The 21,262-nt window shown below is 50.5% G+C and overlaps 1 protein-coding gene and 1 long non-coding RNA gene across 4 annotated transcripts in view; one reads left to right on the top strand and one right to left on the bottom strand.

Annotated features, from left to right (window-relative positions):
- Pax7 (paired box 7) overlaps window positions 1–11,197 on the top strand; it is a 99,420-nt gene extending 88,223 nt beyond the window's left edge. For all 3 annotated transcript variants that reach the window (XM_005409803.1, XM_005409804.1, XM_005409802.2), the window contains exons 8-9: window positions 56–299; window positions 7,370–11,197. In XM_005409803.1, the coding sequence (XP_005409860.1) occupies window positions 56–299; window positions 7,370–7,485 (360 nt within the window). In that variant the 3' untranslated portion in view covers window positions 7,486–11,197. The remainder of the gene's footprint in view (window positions 1–55; window positions 300–7,369) is intronic.
- A 6,657-nt stretch (window positions 11,198–17,854) lies between these two features.
- On the bottom strand, window positions 17,855–19,830 carry LOC102018526. The gene is made up of 4 exons (XR_264664.2): window positions 19,723–19,830; window positions 19,259–19,465; window positions 18,489–18,592; window positions 17,855–18,085 (listed from the first exon to the last, which is right to left on the bottom strand). It is a non-coding gene; the product is annotated as an uncharacterized LOC102018526 (long non-coding RNA).
- Between the last annotated feature and the right edge of the window lie 1,432 nt (window positions 19,831–21,262).

Genomic DNA, 21,262 nt, shown 5'->3' with positions numbered 1-21,262 from the left:
GCTGGCATCCCTGGGGTCTGTCCGCCGGGCGGGGCGCTGACCGTCTCTCCTGCAGGTTATGAGCATCTTGAGCAACCCCAGCGCGGTGGCGCCGCAGCCGCAGGCCGACTTCTCCATCTCCCCGCTGCACGGAGGCCTGGACTCGGCCTCCTCTCTCTCGGCCAGCTGCCAGCGGGCCGACTCCATCAAGTCAGGAGACAGCCTGCCCACGTCCCAGTCCTACTGCCCGCCCACCTACAGCACCACTGGCTACAGCGTGGACCCCGTGGCTGGCTACCAGTACGGCCAATACGGCCAGAGTGAGTGCCCCTTCCCTCCCTCCCTGCCCCAAATCCGAAGGCCTCCTGCTTATTTCTAGAGACCAAATGGTGCCGGGGGGGTGGGTATGGGAAATGGGCCCATTTCACAGGTGAGGAAAACGAGATTCAGAAAGGGGACTGAGTTCACCCCAGATGATTCTGTGCTGGGCATCATACCCAGATCATCTCCTAACCAGGCCCCTGCCTGTGTCCTTAGGCTCCTATAAAAATCCAGCAGGAGACACGAATGTCATTTAGCATTTTTATAGTTGCCACATTTTAAAGTGTAAGAAGAAATAAGTGAACTTATTTTTACTAACATTCTATTTAATCCAGTATATCTAAAAGATGATCACCTCAACACGTAATCCACATAAAGCTATTGAGCTGCATTCTCTCTTTTGTACTCTGACTTTGACATCCAGTGTGTGTTTTACCCGCCCAACCCATTTTAATTCAGACAGTAAGTGTTCATCAGAAATACTGGGCCGGTGCTTAAATTTCATACAGTTTATAATTGGAGATGTGAATTGGCACACCCAAGTTGTTCCAGATAGACTTGGAAGTTTTCCAACCATGAAATAACTAAATTGGAGATCAGTTTTAAAATTTAAATGAGATGAAACTAAATAAACATCTGCATTGGGGCTCTCTGCTTGGGTGAGCCACAGGTCAGGCGCTTGGTCGCTGCTGTGGCAGGTGGCACCAGGGTGGACAGCCCAGTGACCTGGTCCTGTCCTTGCCCGCGGTGTGAGGGAAGCTGGCTTTGGACCTGTCTGCCCAGCCCACCCAGGCCCTCCGCCTCAGTTTTCCCAGACTGCCGTGGTCTCCCACGCCCACCCAGCCGCTGTCCTCCTAGCACCTGGCCTTGATTCGGGGACAGCAGATCCTCAGACCAAAGGCTGGAAGAGGCAGGCCTGGCCGGCAGTGGGGCAGGCCCAGACAGGACAGGGGGCCAGAGGCCGCCAGCCTCCCTCCCGCCCCGCCCCCGGCAGAGGCCTCACCTGCTGGTGTCAAACTAATCAGAAGTCGGGGGCAGCGAGGCCTCCGTGCCCGCGGCGTCCTCCTGTCCCCAGCAGCCTGGCCGGCCTCACTGACCTCTGTCCCTGTGCCCCCCGACCTGCTCCTCTTCCCCTGGCCTTGGCCTCCATGGCTAAATGAGGGCCAGCTGTGTCAGCCTCCACTTCCCAGCTGTGCGTACGGACCCTTTCTGTTTGTGTGTGCGCATTTGTATGTGAGTGTGAATGCATATACGGGGCAAGAGTTACAATTCATGTGGTCATCCGAGTGTGTCCTGTGTACATGGGACGTGTCTGATCATCCGTGCAGCACATGCATCTTTGCAGACAAGTTACATGTGTGTGTAAACGTGATGAGCACACGCATGTGAGTGTATTGTGTGTGATTCTCACACATATTCACATAAATGACCACATTGTGCACATATGCTATCCACATGGGTCTGTGTGTATGAACACATAAGCACACATATATGCATATGCATGTGATGGTAACACACATGTGTTCAAATGTGCATGCAGGTATATACTTAGGGCAGAGCATGTTTATGTATGTGCTGCACCTGGCATATATGCCCACATGTCCCATGTAGACATGTATAATAAGCATGCGTGTGTGTGTGCATAGACATGCGTGCACGTGCACATCTGCAGCGCTGTGCCCGTGTGTGTCGATGTGCGCACAGGTGTGGACATATGCTTGATGTGTCTGCACTTGTGAGTGTGGATGTGTGCACAGGTGTGGCATACACATCAGCATGTGCCTGTGTGGTGTGTCTGCGCATCGCTGCGTGTGTGCCCGTGTGTGCACAGGGTGTTTGTCGGAGAGCAGGGTGCACTTGTGTGTGCAGGAGCGTCCCCAGAGGGGCCCAGCGACCCCCTGACCCTGCGCATGTTCCCTGCTCCAAGTGGGACACACATGCTCTTGATAAAGATTTGAGAACAGTGCGGTGGCAGCAGGACCGGCCCCAGGCAGGCGTTAGTCACACCCAGGGCCTGCGCAGCGCTCCAGGGGCGCCTGCCCAATTCGGAAATAAAATTAACCCCAAAGTCAGCATGGGGGCGGTGGGGGAGGGGATCAAAAGAGAAAGGGCCCAGGAGGCGAGAAAGGAGTGCCTGCTCCCCCTTGGCCAGGAAAGCTGGCAGGGCGATGCCCTCCCCCGCCTCCCTCCGCCTTCCTCCTCCCCTCACCCCCCCCCCCGTGTGCCCCAGCTCCTCTAGGGCCACCTCCTCCAGCCCTACCCAAGGAGAAGCTCCGCACGGACTCCACCCCAAGGAGGCTGTGGGGTTGGCTGGAATGGCTGCTTCTTGGCCACCACTGAGTCACACACTTGCCTCTCAGCCTCAGTCTTTCCGGCTGTGAAATGGGGGCCAGGGATGAGATTTATCGCCTCCAAGTTTTTCCAACACCGCATCCCCCCTCGCCTTTGACAATCAGGGCAACCCCGGGACAGACACATTGTGTCCCCATTAACCTTTTCCTACCCCGAGTCCAGGGGCCACTGACTGCATGTACGGCTGGCATCCCACAGAGCACACGAAGAGTCACACGTCCCAAACTGTGTGTGTGCCAGGGCTCATCGTCACCTGCTCACATCTGTCCTGGGCGTGGCTTGGCCCACAGGACACTGGCTGAAAGGCAGACTCCTCATTCACTAATGTGCGGGCACACACGGATGCAAGATCTAAACATATAGGCGCGTGAGGACCAAGGAAGGAGAAATGCCCGCTCGCTGAGCATCCGCTGTGGGCCTGAAGTTGAGCCTCAGCCACCCTGGCAGTGTGCACGGCCCTCCCCTCACACAGGTGACACTCGGCATCCCAGAGGTTGTCTGCGGGAGGTCACCCAGCAGCAGCAGCAGCGGAAGCCAGCGCCCAGCCCCAGGAGGGCGCCTCTCCGCTGTGCACGGAAGGCACCGAAACTCCGGCACGGGGCAGCCCTCCTCCTCTCCCCAGGCCTCTCGCCCTCCGGGGACACCTTCTCACCTTCTTTTCCTGCTCCGGCTATTGTCCATCTGTCTGTCTGTCTCTTCCTGTCCCTGGAGGGGGCGGGGCCGGGGGCCAGGGATGGGGCACTCGGCAGATTAATATGGCCCTGGTGTTCCCAGAGGCCAGGGCCGTACTAATGATGGGGCTGATAAGACGCAGAAGTGTGAAAAGAATTTTAATAGATCTGACAAGTCTAATAAGAATTTGTGTCTAGAAGGGTCCTCCTCTGGGGCCGCCGGCTGACGAGGCGCTGACGGCTGAGATTTGTTTACTGGTTGGCACCGTAGCCATAGCTCCTGCCAACTCCTGATTAATCTAATTTGAGACGTTTAGAGCCCAGGCGCGGGCGAGAGGCAGAGGAGGGGACACACGGAGAGACGGGGACGGGGAGGGCCCCTGACAGAGGCCCTAATGAGGAATGTCGCAGCCCCGCCCTTGCCAGCCGCTAGGCTTCACCCCAGGGACAGGCGGGCTCCGTGGCCCTTGGGTGCCCTTGAAGGTGGCTGGGTCATCAGTAAAGTTTGGTGTCCTGGAGTTTCTTTGGCCACCTGGACAGGGCCCAGGCAAGCTCCTACTGTGTGCTGAGCCCGGGGCTGGAAGAAGAGGAGACACACAAAGTGCAGAGAGGCACAGGTGGGACCAATTCGAGCTCTTCCACGTCACGTGCTGTGCGTGACCGGACCAGCAAGGGTCCTTTGCCGTGGTTTGCACGTTTGTCAAATGGAAAAAATCTTACCCAAAGCGAGGAGCTATTGAAAGAATGAAATGGGATCAGAGCCACCTAGCACGTAGTAAGCATTCACTAATCCAGGTCTCTCATTCCGTCTCTTTTTTCCTCTGGGACTGGGAATTGAGCGCAGGGCCTTTGAACTGAGCTCTATCCCCAGCCCTTTTTTATTTTTCGAGACAGAATCTCACTAAGTCACTAAGTTGCCCAAGCTGAACTTAACCTTGTGATCCTCCTGCCTCAGCCTCGCAGAGTCTCTCTGACTTCTTACCAGGCCTGGCCGACTCCCCTGCAGGAAGGGCTGGAGAGGTAGTGTCAGGGGTTGGTGTGCTGTGGAATAGGCCGGCCAGGCAGCAGCTTTCTGCAGCAGAGGGGCAGGTCGCCAGAGCTGGCTGTGTTCCCTTGCCCAGGCTCCTGATGTTGCCTGGAGTAAAAATTGGGTGGGGAGTGTTTCCCACACCCTCAAATGCCATGCGCACATACACGGTCACGGTGCACAGGGCTGCTGGCAATGCCTGGGTACTCCTTGGGAGCTGGCTCCAGAGTGCCTGGGCTTGATCCTGGCTTCACAACCTACGAGCCCTGTGACCCTGCATGTCGCCCACCTCCAGGACCTTGACTCCGTGGTCTGCAGTCGGGGGGCGCCTGTGTCCTGGCCTCGTAGAGTGGCCATGCAAATGCAGCCAACAGTGGCCATCCAGTGCTGAGAGCCAGAAGGCCCTGGTCAGAGTGGGTGCTTTGCCGGGGCTGGGCCTCCTCTTGCTCCTCTTTGTGGCACCCCTCTGAGATGGGGCCTCCTGGCTGGATGGAGAAAGATGAGATGGTGTAGCCAGAGCTGCAGGGTCTTCCCAAAGCCGGAGATGGCAGTGCCACAGCCCCTCCCACAGTAAGGGACTGGCCTGGCACAGCCACCTCCCCTCCACCAGCAGGGAGTCTGGAGGCCACGTGGCTTCAGGGTGAGGTTGGCAGCACCCAAGGCTCAGCACAGACCGTAGGTAGCTTTAACTTGCCCCTTTACCCACCTTGGAGCCCCCGGCAAGCTGAGGGGCACAGGGTCCTGGCATGCCAAAGAGACCCCAGGGCATTTGCACATCTTTTAGGAATCAAGAAGGCCTTGTGCTCCCTGGGCCCTCTGCGACCCAGGGAGCATCTTAAAGAACATTGTCGCATGTGACCTCTGTAGCAGCAGCCCTGAGGATCTGGGCTCTGTTCTGCCCCCTAGAGAGAAGAATGACCTCCAAACCCGTGGGAGCAGGAGGTGGCTGCACCCTTTCCTTCTGGTCCCCATCAAAGATCACATTTACTTACTAGATCCCAGTCCTCGCATCCCACTGTGCTTGAACCCTTGGCTTTTGAGCTCACAAGCTGCCAGACATGGCCCTAATGAATATTTTCTCACTGAACCTTCCTCCCAGCTCTTTACCCTCAGTGCTATTAATATACCCATTTTACAGACAAGGACCCTGAGGCTTAGGTGGTAAGGTGCTGTGTCCCAAATTCTTGAAGTAGGAGGCTCAGGATTTGAAGACATGTCCTAGGAGGAACCAAACAATGGGTCTTCCCTGGCTCAGTGGTTGGTATTGCCTGCCTGGCTTACCCTTCAGGCCATACCCACACCTCCTGCCCCACCCACCTTCCCCAGGCAGGAGCCTCCAACCTCAGGGAAGCTTAAGGCTTGTGACACAGCCCCTGGTGACTCTAGCGCAGTGCTCTTCTCCTCTCCCCTTCACCTCTGGATTTCTGCAGTCCCAGGAGGGTGGGTTGGCCACAGCTGTGCCTCCAGAAGTCATGCCACAAGCCAGCCACGTCTCCTGGTGCTGATTTCTGCTGTAGCCTCCACTAGAGCTGTCAGAACAGGACTCAGGTCCCTGCAGGCCAGAGGTCACATCTGCACTTGAACACAGATAGGTGTGGAGCTCGCCTGCACACAGTGCCTGCACCTGCACAGGCATTGCCCCTGCTCTTGTGCTCAGAGATGGCACAAGGGAGGTGTGCAAGACTCATACAAGCGTGTGCACACATTTGAGTATTGCTCTTGTGCGAACATTCACACACATGCCTGTTACTGCTGCATGGAGATTCTTGTTTCCATTGTTTGTACCCTGTTCACACACACAAGTGTGCACCACACACACACGCATACACACACACACACACACACACACACAGACCTAACCCCCTCACCTCAGACAGGCCTCAGCTTTCTGTATACAGGGCCATGGCACCTCCTTCTGCATGAACCCTTCAGCTCACCCACAAAAGCTGCTTTGGCTTTTGTGCAAGAGTCCTGCACAAAATCCATGAGCTGTGCTCAGGATCTACAGAAGGCAGAAGGAAGCAGAAAGACTTTGTCCTCTGTTGCTGGGACTCAGTGGGACTCGCTGGCCATCCCTCATAGTCAGGAGGGCTTGTGGGAAGGGGGAGTAATTCTTCACTTAACTCTGTGGGTTCCCACCTGTACTTCCCTGAGGACCTACAAGAGAGGCAGGCAAATAATAAATGTTAAGTAAATATTTGCTGAATGATGGAGAGGAAGTGAGAGAATGAACTACATGAAGAGATCGAAAGAGGAGATGAAGGAAGGAGAGTGAGGGAAGAAGAAGGGGAGAAGAAAGGAAAGGTGGTTAGATGGGTAGATGGACAGAAGAATGGATGGGTGATGGATAGGTGCATGGATGGATGGGTGCCTAGAAAAAGATTGATAGATGAGTTGATGGATGGAGAGATGAATGAAAGGGTGGATGGATGCATGGATGGATGCGTGGCCAGAGAGCAGATGAATGGATGGATGATGGATAGGTGAATGGTTGCATGGATAGATGGGTAGCTAGGAAAACATGAACAGAAGGATGGATATATGAATGGATGGATGGATGGACAGACAGATAGATGGACAGATGTATGAACAGATGGATGGATGGATGGGGTAGATGTATAGATGGGTGAAAGATGAATGGACAGACAAATGGATGGATGGATGGGTAGATGGATGGATAGATGGACAGATGGGTGGATGGATGGATGATGGATAGGTGGATGGATGCATGGATAGATGGGTGGCTAGAAAAACAGATGGACAGAAGGATGGATGGATGGATAGATGGATGGACAGACAAGTGGGTGGCTAGAAGAACAGATGGGCAGTGGATGGATGGATGGATGATGAATAGGTGGATTGATGGGTGGCTAGAACAGGTAACAGAACGATGAATATATGTATGGAAGGACAGATGAATGGGTGGATGAATGCATGGATGGATGGATGCATGGTGAAAGGAAAAATGGACCAAAAGAACATTAATTTCTAGGAGTTTCTCTTTCTCTGTCTTTTCTAGCTGCTGTTGATTACCTGGCCAAAAACGTGAGCCTGTCCACACAGCGTCGCATGAAGCTTGGGGAGCACTCCACCGTGCTGGGACTCCTGCCTGTGGAAACTGGCCAGGCCTACTAGGGTGCCTGGGGCGACTTGCCCCAGCCCAAGCCCCGGCCCAGCCCGTCCTGACCCCTGAGCCTCCCCACCTCAGTCCCCTCATCCCCTGGGGTCACAGGAGGCCAGGAAAGGTGCCCATCCCTTCTCAGTGGCAGCCCTCTGGAGATGTGCAGCCAGCCTGTCACCCACCTGTGGTTAGGGACCCTGCGTGGCCCCCTCAGAGTCTGCCCGCTTCCTCCCCTGGTAGTTCCCAGCCAGCCCACAGTGCTCCCCAATCAAGCCTGCCAACGGGGAGGGCAGTGCTATCTCAGGAGGCCGAGGCTCCCCCTGAACAGAGCACCTTACACCCCGAGAAGACAGTGGCTGAGATGAGGTCCCGGAGCCCTTTGGCCCCAGGTCCTGGGTGTGTGCTGGCCAGAAAAGTAGGTGAAGCTCAGAGTAGCTCTCAGCTGTATGTGCTGGGAGCCACCTGCAAGGTGAGCCCCTGGCTGAGCCCTAGAACCACAACCTTCTGCTCCACTGGACACTGGGGCTCCAGTAGACAGGAGACCCTGATCTTCTCAGGCGGTAGGCAGGGTACCAGTCACAGCTCCACCCAGGAGTTTGGAACACAACCTTCCCCCTACATCCTTACTGGGAAGAGATTGACCCATGTGGGGCCCTGGGCTGTGTGGGGGGGGGGGCTGCTGGGCAGGGTGCTGGCGCAGGGTACCAGGACTCAGCTCAGGCCTCTAAACCCAATTCCAGCCTTGCCCACCACAGGCAGAGACTGGGGAGCCCAGAGACCCCTGTGTTGCCCTCTTAGCTGGGTCAGATGAGGTGGGAAGGGGCGGTCTTGGGGCTACAGGAGGAAGAGGCACAAGGCGGGCTCAGAGGGGCTTTTGTGTGCTTGTGGGTGGCCAGCCCTTGAGGCCAAGGGTTCACCCCATGACCTTCCAGTTCTCAGCCCTGGAATTAAATTCTGCACAAAGCCTCCAACAGGCGCCAAGCCCCGCGCCCTGGGAAGGGACCACCGTCTCCCCTCCGGTCCGTGGGTGCTGCTGAAGCTCAGAGAGCTTCCTCTGGAGCTCTGGAGGAGGCTTCTTGGACTCCCAGATAGACTCCTGTATCTCCTTGGCATTTTGGTGGGAGCGTGTCCCTGTCCCACCCAGAGTGACATCTTTCAGGGTCGACTCACTTGGCCAAGAGGCCTCGGTCTCCTTCACGAGCTGGGGGACACATGGCCGGTTTTCAAGCCACCATCCCTGGACAGAGGAAAATGCCAAAGGCTCTAGAGAAGAGGAGAAAGGCACCTTCCCTAACCACCCAGTGGTTTCCTCAAGCACCGCTCTCTTGACAGCTGGGACCTTTCGGGGGCAATTCGAGCCCTTCATCCTCCTCCCTTGGAACTCTTCGCCACCTTCGCTTGTTTCTCACGACTGTATCCATCTTCACCCTCCCCATCACATCATCTGTGCTTGGATCACCTTTACAAGTGCTGCTGGGTACGGGAACTTGTAAGGGAGACACAGCCCTGAATCCACAAACATTGGGCCCAGTTGCTCGTCTCCAGCTGGGCTTGTAAGGCCTCCTTTGCTCAGTCCATGCTCCTGGCCCTCAGCCAGCAAGACATTCCTAGAGGGAAGGGCTCTGCCTTGGGAGCTAATCTGGATCCTTCCTCTTGGCAAGATGCTTAGAACATCTCCAAGGATGTCGACTGTGTGACAAATGTTCACCTGTTTCCATCTGCAAACCTAGTCACCTCAAGCCAATCTCAGGCCACGAGCAGGCTGGCTTGTACCTGTTGTTAAGGGAAACCTATTAATAACTAGGGACAAATAGACTGTCTGGTAGCAGCAGGCAGCCAGACAGATGTGTCCCATCAAGGGCAGCCAAGGTTTCAACTGGAGTGTCCAGTGCAAGAGACTGTGGTTTCTTCAAGCTCTGGACGGAAGGGGCGATCATGTTGTTCCCTTGGAAACTTAGTCCATGCTTTTGTAGCTATCACAGCCCAAAAAGCAGTTCTTCCAGAAGACCAACCGCATCTTCATCCACATTCCTTGAAGGGTCACTCTTTCCCCCTGGAGGCCTGGCTCGGGATATGCCTGAGTCTCTTTCTACTTTCTGTGACTCAAGAGCAGGAATCTCAGGCAGGTGACATCAAAACTGTCTCACCCATCCAGGAGGTAGCATTCCAAAACTAGGACCAATCTCAGTGACCTGATGCCCACCCCGACCCCCCTGATGAAATGGAACGAAGATCTGCTTGGGAATAAACCAAATGATTCTCACTACATCTAACACCTCGGAAGCTGTCTCAAGCCACCATCTTGATACAAAATGGGACTTATTTTCTCTGGGGTCCTTGACCCGAAAACCTTTCCCTTAAAAGCCCTGTATTCATGTGTCTATCCAACTCAAGTCTATAAAACTCAGCCTTGTGTTAGTAGCTCACAACTTCACCAGAGAGATGATGTTAATTGAACCAGAGGCACAAGGCTTCCATCTCTTTGGGGTTTGTCAGCAGCAGCCCCCCATCCCTGTAAATAGAGTTCATAGCAACATAAGAGATTTCTTCTCCAATTTATCCCGAGTAGCTACTGGTCCTACCTATGGGGGCCCCTCTTCTAAGCTCATTGTACATTAGTTGGAAATGTGGTGATGTGCTGTTTGTTTATAGGAAGTTGACTTTTTATATATAAATATATATACTAAAAAAAAGAAAGAAACCCCCACAGTGTGTGTCGTGCTAGTGCCAGGGACCATCTGTAGGGATATATCTGCATATTGTGTGTTTCAGATTATACATTCCGGGCTCTCCTGGAGTCTTCCAATTTTTGTTGCTTTGTTCTTTCTTTGGTATCTCTGTTGCTATGAAAAAGAAAAAGTGACGTGTAAGAACCAAGCTATGCTTTTATACTCTTCTTTTTTACTTGATTCACCTTTGCTGTTCTTTTGCCAGAGGAACGTTAAAGAGTAGAGGAAACAGAAATAAGGGAATAAGAGAGAAGGAGAGAAGAATGAAAGGTTTTCCCAGAAGGCAAATGAAAAGGTCTGATTGCCAACCTGACTATGGCTGGAGAACAGGACAGATCCTGACTTGGAGGCCTCCACCAGCATCTGTTGTTGGCATGGATGGAGCTGGTGAGACATTCTGAGATTTGGACCCACGACCTTGGTGGGAAACTCCATGACTGCCATCTAAAAAAACTACATCTGGATACTCTCTCAGGCCTGATGTTCTCACCCAGTTCCTGAATATGTGTTTCCTACATTTTGGGGGCCCACAGGTCTTCTTCCCTCCCCTCCTACAGAAGAACCAAACCAAGACCAAATGGAGGTATTCCAGCCGCCATCTTGAAATGCTCCAAGACATCTGTGTATTTAATGCTTCTTCTCTCAGCTCTGACATGGCCAATCCAATCCCAACCCCGACCCAACCTGGGAAATATACTCACATAGTGCTCTAGATCATTCCTTCTTCCTAGTAACGACAATGTCGTTGCTTCTGGGTTTGACTCACAGCCATTTTCCTCCACGCGGAAGAGAGTGTATGTGTGTGTGTGTGTGAGGGTGTGAGTGGGGTGTGTGCGTGTGGGCGTGTGTTTAAATATAATCACATCATAATTTATTCAGCTATATGGAGTAGTAGACTAGAAAGAGAAACTGGTATTTGCTTTAACTACCTGCTGCTTGTAAGCGCTGCCTCTGTAACTCAGGCATAACTGTTATACATTAAAAGAAATTAAAAGCATTTGGAAGGTTCCGTGTACTCTATTGTGTGGCTGAGGGCTCAAGGGTGTCGTGGGGAGATTTTTAACTTAATTGAGAGGGCCAGGGAACTCTGTCTCCCTTGCACCCCGCTATGTTTCCCAGTGTCCCACGCAGTTGCTGGGCAGGTAGTGGATGCCTGATTAATGTCTGATCAGCAGACTTGGGTAAGAGTAGCCCCTGAACTCATGAGAACAGCCCAGTGTCCCAGAACAAAGGGAAACCTCAGTCCTCTTCACCAGAGTAAACTTCTGCCCCTAAGTTTGGGACCCTCAGTGGCTTTCTCCCAGCACATGGGGTCGGGGAGATGAAAGAAAGCTCAGAAGCTTACGTATTGCCTTAGATGCAGAGTCTGACATGGGGGTTCTTGGGCAGGTGAACCGGTGATGGAGAGCTCTAGAGAGAAATCTAGAAGCGGGTAAAGGGATTGCAGTAGGGCAGGGGAAGAGCTAAGCAAAGGAGCTTGAGAGTCCAGCTCAGCATGATGTGACAGGGAATTTTAGCATTGAAACACCAGCGTTTGTCCCACTGTGAACACAGGGGCTGGCTTTTTACGCCATATCTGCCAGTAATTGGCTGCAGCCTACCCCTGGGATGTGGGCATTGTCTCTGCAGGGTCTCCAAGTGAAATAGCTGTGTGGGCTGAGGGAGTTCCCCCGGGGAGAGGCACAGCTGAGAGCCCTTAGCTATGAGGCTGCACTCTGGGGACAGGAGCACTGGCCTAGGAAAAGGCCTAGGCAGGGACCAGCAGTGTCCACTCATGCTCCTTGGACCTAAACTGGGGTCTCCCTGGCATTACAGGGTGCTGGCTTCTTCAGATGATCTTCTGAACAGGAAGTGGGGGAATTGGGAGAAATCACACCTGAAGAATTGATAGGAGGTTCTTGTTGACCTGAGTCCCCTCAACCCAGTCCAAGTTGTCCAGGGCACGGCCCAGAATGGGGTTGGCTTTGGGACAAACTGGAAGCTGTCCCCAGGTTCCCCTTCTCTGCAGAGTTCCTGAGGTATGATAAGCCCCATACCAGCCCTGTAGGAAACCTGTACCATGTCCCTTCCCCATCCTCTCCTCGGCCACCTAGGCACCTGTCACTCAGTAAGTCAGGAAGATGTGGGGAGAGCCTAGAACTAATCAAATTCTCTCCTCAGCCCAGCAGCTGACTCACTATGTGTCCTGAGACAATTTGCTTCCCCTCTTGGACCCAATTTCCATGTTTTTAGAAACCAGACTAGAGGGTCTCTAAGGATCTTCCAGGTTGTCATGGTGATCAGCTAAGCTAAAGACCAGCTTAACACAAACCAGTGCTGAGAAAGCAACCCAGTGTCAGCATAAAGACACCAAGCAGGTAGGTCGCAGGCCCAGCCGCTACCCTCGCAGACCCCAAGATGGCTCTCCAACTTCCCCCCTGCCAAAAAAAAAAAAAAAAAAACTTAATGTACATCCCAAGGAAAACTGAGAAATGTAGTCTTCTGCACAAGCTCGCTACTGCCCAGAATAAAATCAGATTTCTGTGTAAGGAAAAAGGGAGGTAAATGTTGGATAGAAACATGTATCAGCCACTATTGTCACAGTAATGCCACATAACACAGCAGTCTCTCTTCCTGCTTACCCTGATCAGCTTCCGGTGGATGAGTTTCCAGCCTTTCTTGGGCAAAATTCACCAGTAAGGAAAAGGGACTCTTAGGCAGAAGATAGATGGAACCACTGAGGTGAGAGGGATGCACAGGGCAGAGGGACTGAGTACGACCCCACCTGTCACAGAGTTGAGTCTAGAATATCTGGTCCTCCCAAGAGGACAGCTTCCAGAGCGCCACCCTCTCCCCTCCCATGCTGCCACTTGCTTGCTCTGAACAGAGGGTCATTCTCCTCCTGATGATGTCAGCAGCTGCTGGGGAGGAGATTCACTTTTCAGAGGCTACAGGGAGTGTGTTCAGAGACCCAGTCAGCACTGCTGTCTCCCCTGAAAGATCAAAATGTGCTCCCTCAGACCAAGCCCCACCCTTGGTCCCAGGAGCCCTCTGTGTAGGCAAGTCACATCCCCTCCACTGCCCCCCCTTTCAAATGGAAACACAGCTTCTTACACTGTATCAGGACAGAGCACGGTCACCAACAGATCCACACGTTGGTGGCTTGAAACACCACAGGCTTGTTTTGTTCTTGTTCATACTAGGTCTGCTGCCTATTATCTTAGTCTGACTTCTGTTGCGGTGACAAAACACCCAAGACTGAGTCATTTATAAAGAATGAAAGTTTATTTGTCTCACGGTTCTGGAGGCTGGGGTGTCCAACAGCATTGCCAGTTGCTCGGCAGGGGTGGTGAATTGTGTCCTGGCTCTTATTCCGCCCAAGCCCAGGACACTGCTGTCACACTCCGCGGGCCAACACAAGTCATGCGGCCACATGGAACTTCAAAGGCAGTAGGGACGTGTGACACCGGCCAAGCAGCCCGCAGTGCAGGGCCCCTCACAGGGTTTCAGCCACATGCAACCCCAGAAGATGTGAGGAGGAGCATGAGCTCCACAGGGGAAAGATGCTAACATTTACGTACCGGAGGCTCCATCTTTACCATGTCAGCGACCTCCCAACGTCCTGATGAAGCAGGCACCATTAGTCCCACTACACCAATGAGGAAATGGAGCAGGGAGAAAAGTGAGTGTCTCCAAGTCCTCTAGCTAGAGATGCAAAGAGTTAGGGATTCAAATCCAGACCCACATGGATGCAAGTGCCTGTCCGTCATCCTAGGCTGTGACCCCAAAGTGGAAGTAGAGCACTAAGGGAGTAGTAAGCACCAGTTTTCACATTCATGGCTTTGCAGGCTGACCATGGTTTGGCTCATCCAGGCTTGGGTGGGACAGTTGGCAGAACTTCAAAATGTCACCCAATCCTGAAGCCACCATGAGACTCTTGTGCAAGTGGCCCAAACCTCTGAGGCCTTGATTTCTTCCTCATCCATAAAACTGGCACCAGCTTCCAAAGTGGTTGTAAAGATTAGGGATCACAGAATAAAGAAACCATCTTAGATTTCCTTAGTCCTGTGTCTCACAAACTCATTTGATCCTAGGGCCTTTTATGGTAGGATTGCTTACAACATTACAGAGAGGTTCATGGAGAGCTCCCTAGCAGCCAATGGCAAATGAAAAACCTGATGAGTTATATCAGCATAGATATCAATGAGAAAACAAGAAATTTACGAAGAAAAGCTTCAAGGATTATAAGTAATTTCTCATAATGAGGACACTACCCTCAATGACTTCACTTGATCTACAGATCTTTTAGGAATAGCTACAGAAAGAAGGTAAAACCATCAAGAAAGTTACAATAACATGAGTTTTTGAAAACTGTGCTTTTGATAAATATTGGATGGCAAAGAGCTGGGCAGTATACCTCTGGATATTTTCCAGAGCTGTAGGACTATAGCTATTTAACAAGTTCCTCATAGGCATCATTGTTTTTGTCATGATCTCTGTATTTCAAAGTCTGTGTCTAGACCTTTCACGTTTAATATAATGAGGGATATTACTTGACTTAGGTCTGCCCATTTACATTTTTGTTTGTAGCTTCTTTTTTGTATCTTCTTTTATTTCTCTCTTCCTTTTATGCTGCCTCCTTCAGCCAGAAAAAACTTACATTAGCTTTTCTTTAAAGGATATCTGCGACTTAAGAATTCTCTTAGTTTTTCTTATCAAAGGACATCTTTTTTTTTTTGCTGTCTTTTGTGAAGGATGTTTTTGCTAAATATAGGATTCTGAGTTGATAGCTACTTTCTTTTAAAAAGCATGCTCCAATGTCTTCTAGCTTTTATGGTTTCTGATAATATATCTGCAGTCACTTGCATTATTGCTTTTGTGTGATGTGTATTATTATTTTTTGCTCTGACTGCCTTAAATATTGCTCTTTGCCTTTAATTGTCAGAAGTTTGATACCAGGTAGGTGCAGTAGCATATTCCAATAATCCCAGCTAATAAGGAGACTGAGGCAGGAGGATTGTGTGTTTGAGGCCAGCTTGCAACTTAGACCTCATCTCAAAATAAAAAATAAAAAGAAGATTGATTCAGTTATGTCCTGGCATGGTTTTCTTAGGCTTGTCTTGTTTAGGGTTCACCAAACCTCTTGCATCTGTGTATTTATATTTTTTCACTAAGTTTGGGGATATTTCAACCATTATCTTTTTTTTTTTTTTTTTTTTCCCCTGGGTCAACCATTATCTTCAAAAATATTTTCTCCGTGTCCATGTTTTACTCTTTCCATTCAAAGATTTCAATAACAAATAGTCAGGTCTTTTCTTTAGGCCACACAGGTCTCTGAGGCTCTGCCCACATTTTGAAATCCTTTTGTCTCTGTTCTTCAGATTATAGATCTCTTGATGTGCCCTCAAATTTAAGAACTGTTCTGTGTGACCCCTGTTCTATATTACATTCATTCTGTCATTTTGGGGAGAACATTTCTGATACTATGTATCAATTATATAATTTCCATCTGGTTCTTTTTCACAGCATCTATTTCTCTACTAAGAATGTCTAATTTTTCATTCATTTCAAATATGCGCACCTTGATCTCACAGGCCATGGTTGGAACAGCTGCACTGAGGTATTTGATAATCCCAGTACATGAACTGTCTCAGGCTCAGAATGTATCCATTGTCTTTTCCTTGGAAAATTAGAGTTTCCTGATTTTTAGCATGGCAAGTAATTTTGGACTTTTTCAATACTACATTGTAAGACCTGGGTCCCTTTCATATCCTCTGGAGTTTCTCTTTTTGATTATTATTTTGATTTTTGATTTTGATATTTAGCTTTTTGGTTATTATTTTGTTTGTCTGGTTGTTTCTATTTAGTAGATCCTCAATCTGTTTAAATTCTAATTTCAAGATCTGGCTGCCTTTTGGGAGTGGTTCCTGCTCATGGCCACGCAGTTTCCAAAGCCTTTGCTGTGCTGTTCAGATCTGTCTCTCTCTGCCTTTCAAGGGTGAGCTGGGACTTGGGCAGTGGTTTATATCATCACTCCGTCCCAAAGCTTTTGCTTGACTATTATTCTTAAATGTGTCTCCACATATGCACCACTTAAAGCTCAGTTTATATGCAGAACTAGGAATTTCCTTTCCCATCCCTCTCTTTTTGGAAATTTTTTGCCACATCCTCTGGCTCTCAAAACTTGTCTGGCCCTCCTGGCCAGAAAAAATGGGGTTCTTTTAGTGTTTTAGTCTCCCACACTGTCACACCACTGCATGTGACTGGCCTGCCCTCAGGGAAAAGATATGAGAGACCACAGGTTTCAAAACCCCAAACCCTCTGGACTCTCGTAGCTTCACTAAATGGGGCCGCTCTGTCTGGTTCCTCTGTTCAGAGAGAAGGATCTTTTTTCTGGCTTGTAGGTGCCCACGGCCTCTGCTGCTACACAGCCGTTTGCCTCCACCATGGGGTTAACCTCAGGGCCGGGCAGAGATTTACAAAAATAGAAAAATAAAACAGATTCCTTTTACTCGCCGGATGAAAAGGACCTTTTATGATGGTTCTGTGGCCAGAAGACAAGGCTTTAGATCTGTCTCCCCGGAAGTAAGGAGGGTTCGTCTGACCACCGGTTCTTGGCAGCACCAGGACCCTGACTTGGCATGACCCTGGGAATCTTTCCTTATCTGCTTGCCCGTGGACTCCAGGGCTTCTGTGTCTTCTTGGTCCCGTTTTTTTGTTTTGTTTTGTTTTTATTTTAAAGAGTAAAGGAAGGATAACATAATAATAGGGGGGGCTTACCAAATTACAGACAAAGTGGTAGGAAATTATCAATGGTTATTGTTTCATATATTGTTATCTACAAGATAGTTTCTCAGGAAAACAAATAGACAAATAATAGTGAGTTACAGACAAAAGAGGTAGGGGATTATCAATAGTTGTTGTGCTATACTTTGGTATCTTCAAAGTGGCTTCTAAAGAAAATAAATAGAGCTATACATGAGTGACCTATTGAATAATCATCAACTTTTCTCACTGGTTGTTGTAGGAAACATATAATGATAGACATGCATCCATTTACGAAATAGGATAGGAACAATACAAACATTGCAGAGTTATGGATAGATTAGTAGGAAAATATCAATGGCTGCTCTAATACGTGGTGGTATCTTCAAAGTGGTTTCTCAGGAAGACAGAGATATGCAAGAAGGACCTAACAAGTAGTTACAGCCTAAGGGTTGTCAAAAATCAAGTGAGTCATCTGGGGCTAAAGCCATTTTTTGTAGCGTTTTCTCTCCAGCCTCCCATTGCATTGGGACCCCACAACCAGTTAGTGTCTTCTCCCCAGCTGTCAGCACAGGCAACAGGAATCCTGCTGCAGACTTCTCTGGAGCTCCACCACAGCCTGTACTGTCAGGGGAAGAATGGCTTCCAATGAGTCTCTGCAAGTATTGTGCAAGGTCCTCCTGGTTTACAGCTTCTGAGTGGCTCTGGTGACCCCAGTCCGCAAGACCTCTGACTCCTCGGGCTTAGTCTGCATTCTCATGTTCTCCGAGTCCTTGTTCAGCAGCTGCTCCTCGGCTGACTCTGGACCTTTCTGGTTCTCAATGGCAGGAGCAAGAGTGGCCCGTTGTATGGCACATATTCCCAGGGATTTCTCCATGTTTGAATGATTCACACACGTTTGTGGGTGGGCATCTGCAGCCAGTGCATGGTAAGCCAATTGTGTCATTGTTTCTCTGTGTCGTGGTAGTTCTCAATTGAGTGGCGGCAGCCGGCCTGAGGCCCAGGTCGCAACAGCGCTCTCAGCCGTGTGGCTCCCCGTGCTTCAGGGGCCCTCCCTCCGGGGTCCTACGAGGCAGGAAGTGAGCCAGCCAGAAGACCGGTGCTCCCCCAGTCCCCTCATTTTTCATGCAGCCTTGGTGATCTGTGTGTGGAAAAACTACTAAATATAATATTTCTAATGCTACATTTTGCATGTGCTAAATACTGTGCCACTCAGTCTGCCAACATGATCTCTTTTCATTCTCAATACAGCTCATTTTAGTGAGAGGTGGGGTGTCTTCCTCCAGGTCTCCCACCACAAGGTGTTGGAGTGGGGGTCCTACCCAGACCCAAATGACCCCAGAGCCTGCTCTTGACTGCTAGCCTGAACCTTGGAGGTTCAGAAGCTTCTGATAGAGAGTGACAAGGGATCTGAACTGTTTAAAGCTTTAAAAATAAAAAAGACATTTTCCCTCATGTAGGTAAGAAGTCTAGGATCTAGGTGGAAATTAGGATTGAATTCAAGGAATAGTTAAAAAAGAATACGCTTGTCATGCCAGGCTGACCTGAATGATGTCGTGTGTTGCAGCTGTTTCAATGGGTTAAAAAACAGAGCTCTTTCCAAGAGTCCAGTCTATGCCACGGCCCGTCCAAGGTGATTCAGAGCATCCTAGCAGCGGAGAAACGGCAGAAAACTTGAGGTTCAGTGAAAGAGGCTCTGGGGGTGGGGCAGGGGAGGAGTACCCACCCCCAAGAGTGGGTATTCAACCTGGTGGGACCTTTAAAGTTCTCTGATGCCTCCCTGCCCCAGCTAGTTGGATCAGCACCTTGGTAGGGTTGGGGGAAATTTTTGAGCTATCTAAAGTCATTCTCAGCTACAGCTGGGAACTGAATACCCATCTGAGACGAGGCATCAGGAGCCACTCAAGTGGCGTCTGAGTTCACAGAGTGGAGGGCAGCTAGAAGCCAGGGGAATGGAAGGAAGCCAGGATGCAGAAGGAAGTTCCCCCAAATCAAGAAAAGCTTCTGAGCCTGCAAAGGCAAGGGCAGTTACCCACCCCCCATGAGACTACCCTCACTTCTAGCCACAGAACTGCTGGGTTCCTGAGACCATGTTCATGTCTGATCACACTGGAAGGACCATTGGTGAGCGCTAGAAGCTGTTACCCATGGTCAGGTGTTATCACTGTGCAGATGGGCATCAGGGAAGAGATGTGTGTGGTGGGGGTTCAGGTGCAGACCAGGTGTCTTTTGCTTGTGGATTTATAGACACTGGTGGCTTCTTCAAGGATGACATGTGACACTGCACAGAGTCTTGTCACCCAGAAGTGCTTACCTGAGCTTGGATGAGCCAGCATAGTCTGCCATGTGGCCAGCCTTCACTCTAGAGGTGGAACTGAATTGGACACCAGCTTTGTTGGGTTGCCCAGGCTGGTTGTGGCTCTGCTGGAGAACCCCAGATCTCAGCAGCCCCTTGAAAAAGGGTTTGCTTTCTCCATGGTGTTCTTAAACCACTTGACACAGGTCTCTAAAGTCACCGTATCTGGGGAAAAGAAGGGAGGGGAGGCATAGCTGGCACTAAAGTTTCATGTGCCATTTCCTCTCAGAGCCCATTGGCCAGAATCAGTCACATGACTCCTCAAGGGACTCAGGGAAATGCAGAGCACTGCGTGGAGACCTAGTGCCCAAGCAGCTGCTCTCTGAGTGTGAGACAAGGCCCATCCTTTCTCATCAGCCCAGAGGCAAGTGGACCACACCAAGCAGGGAGCAGAGCATCTGCCAGCTATCCATGCCCTGTACCAGCCAAATTCCTGGAGGTTTTCCAACACTAGGCCAAGTCCTGGGAGTCTGGGAACAGTAGAAAAAATTCAATCAGCACAGACAGCAGGTGAGGAAAGGGACCAGCTCCTGGAGAGGACCAGGGAAGCTGAATGGGTGGGAGTGTCCTCTCTTCTGTGACTTCAGCAAGGACCTTGATGTCGGATCAGCCACTGAGAATTCCAAGGGAGGCCTCATCACAGCTGGCAGTGAGGGTGCAGGGCCTGTGTGGACTCAGAGTCCTTCATGGAGATTAGAAGCTGCATCCTCGTTCTGCTCTGTGGCAACTCAGGACTAGAGTCTCTCTGAAGCCACCACAAGGCTTAGGGGCTTCCTTGGCCATTTGGGCTGGAGGGAGATCAAGAATTCCCACTGGGATGGGGTTCTGACACCAGGCTATGTCTCTGCTCCCCTTGGAGACAGTGAAGTCTCAATGACAATAAAAGAGGAACCCTATTATTGGAGAGGTCCTTACCCTGTGAAGGTGCTGCCATGTTCCCTTATATTATCTCACTTGATCCTTAAGACAGCCCTGTGAGCTGGAAATGATTGTCCTCAGATTACAGGGAGGAAGCCAGAGTCTAAAAAAGCAAAGGAATTTAATCATGATTAAACCCCAGGTGGGAAGCTGGACTCAATGTTTACCATCTCAACAGCATCGTATGATGGAAACTTCATGAGAGTAAAGACATGGCTATTATCCAGTTTCAACAGCTAACAACTCACCCCTAATTTCATTTCATCAGTGACCTCCCCTCCCCTCCACACCTTGGGTTACTTTAGAGTGAATCCCAGACCTCACACCATTTCATCCTTAGATATTTCAGCACACATCTCTAAAAGAGAAAAGAGCTATGTGTTTAACCACACAGGGCTTGGCATGGAAGGGGCATGAAAAGTACTGGTGGAACTGAGTATGCACATGAGCACCTCCCAAGCTGAAGGCGTATTTGAGGCTCTCTAGAAGGAAGAAAGCGGGCTTTGCCGTATCTTTGGCTGCAAAGCCTGGCTCTGTCAATCACTGCGGCTGTGGCACTTGGTGAATTCAGGTTTTGCATGGGTCAGTCTCCTCCCCTGGATCCTGAACATCATAACACTATGGCTTACAAAGTTGTCCGGGCTGAAAGAGGACATGAATGTGGGTAACTGCCTGGCAGAGATCCTGGTGTGGTAAGGTGTTCCACCAGGTGCATGACCTTGGTAACCCCCCTATTCAACTCAGGCCTCAGTTTTCTCATCTGTAAGATAGGTCATGATAATACCTACTCCAAAGGGCTGCTGTGAAGACTGAGTTAGTCTATGCTGGATTTGTGATGCTCAGTGTCTAGTAGGTGATTAATGACTAATAATCACTTTCTAAGCAGTTGCCAATAGAAGCCTGCAGCTTGGGAAAGGACTATCTAGGATAAATGTTCCCATTTTATAAAATTCAACAGCTACAGGTCAGACTGTAATTCAGATTAGAACAATAGTTCTCCATAGAGGGCAGTTTATCTCCCCAGGGGATGTTTGGCCATGGCTG

This window comes from Chinchilla lanigera, unplaced genomic scaffold (assembly GCF_000276665.1).
Source record: "Chinchilla lanigera isolate Chin_1 unplaced genomic scaffold, ChiLan1.0 scaffold00126, whole genome shotgun sequence".
Classification (NCBI taxonomy): Eukaryota; Metazoa; Chordata; class Mammalia; order Rodentia; family Chinchillidae; genus Chinchilla; species Chinchilla lanigera.
The sequence above is the reverse complement of the archived record's forward strand: the minus strand, read 5'-3'. Positions and strand labels throughout refer to the sequence as shown.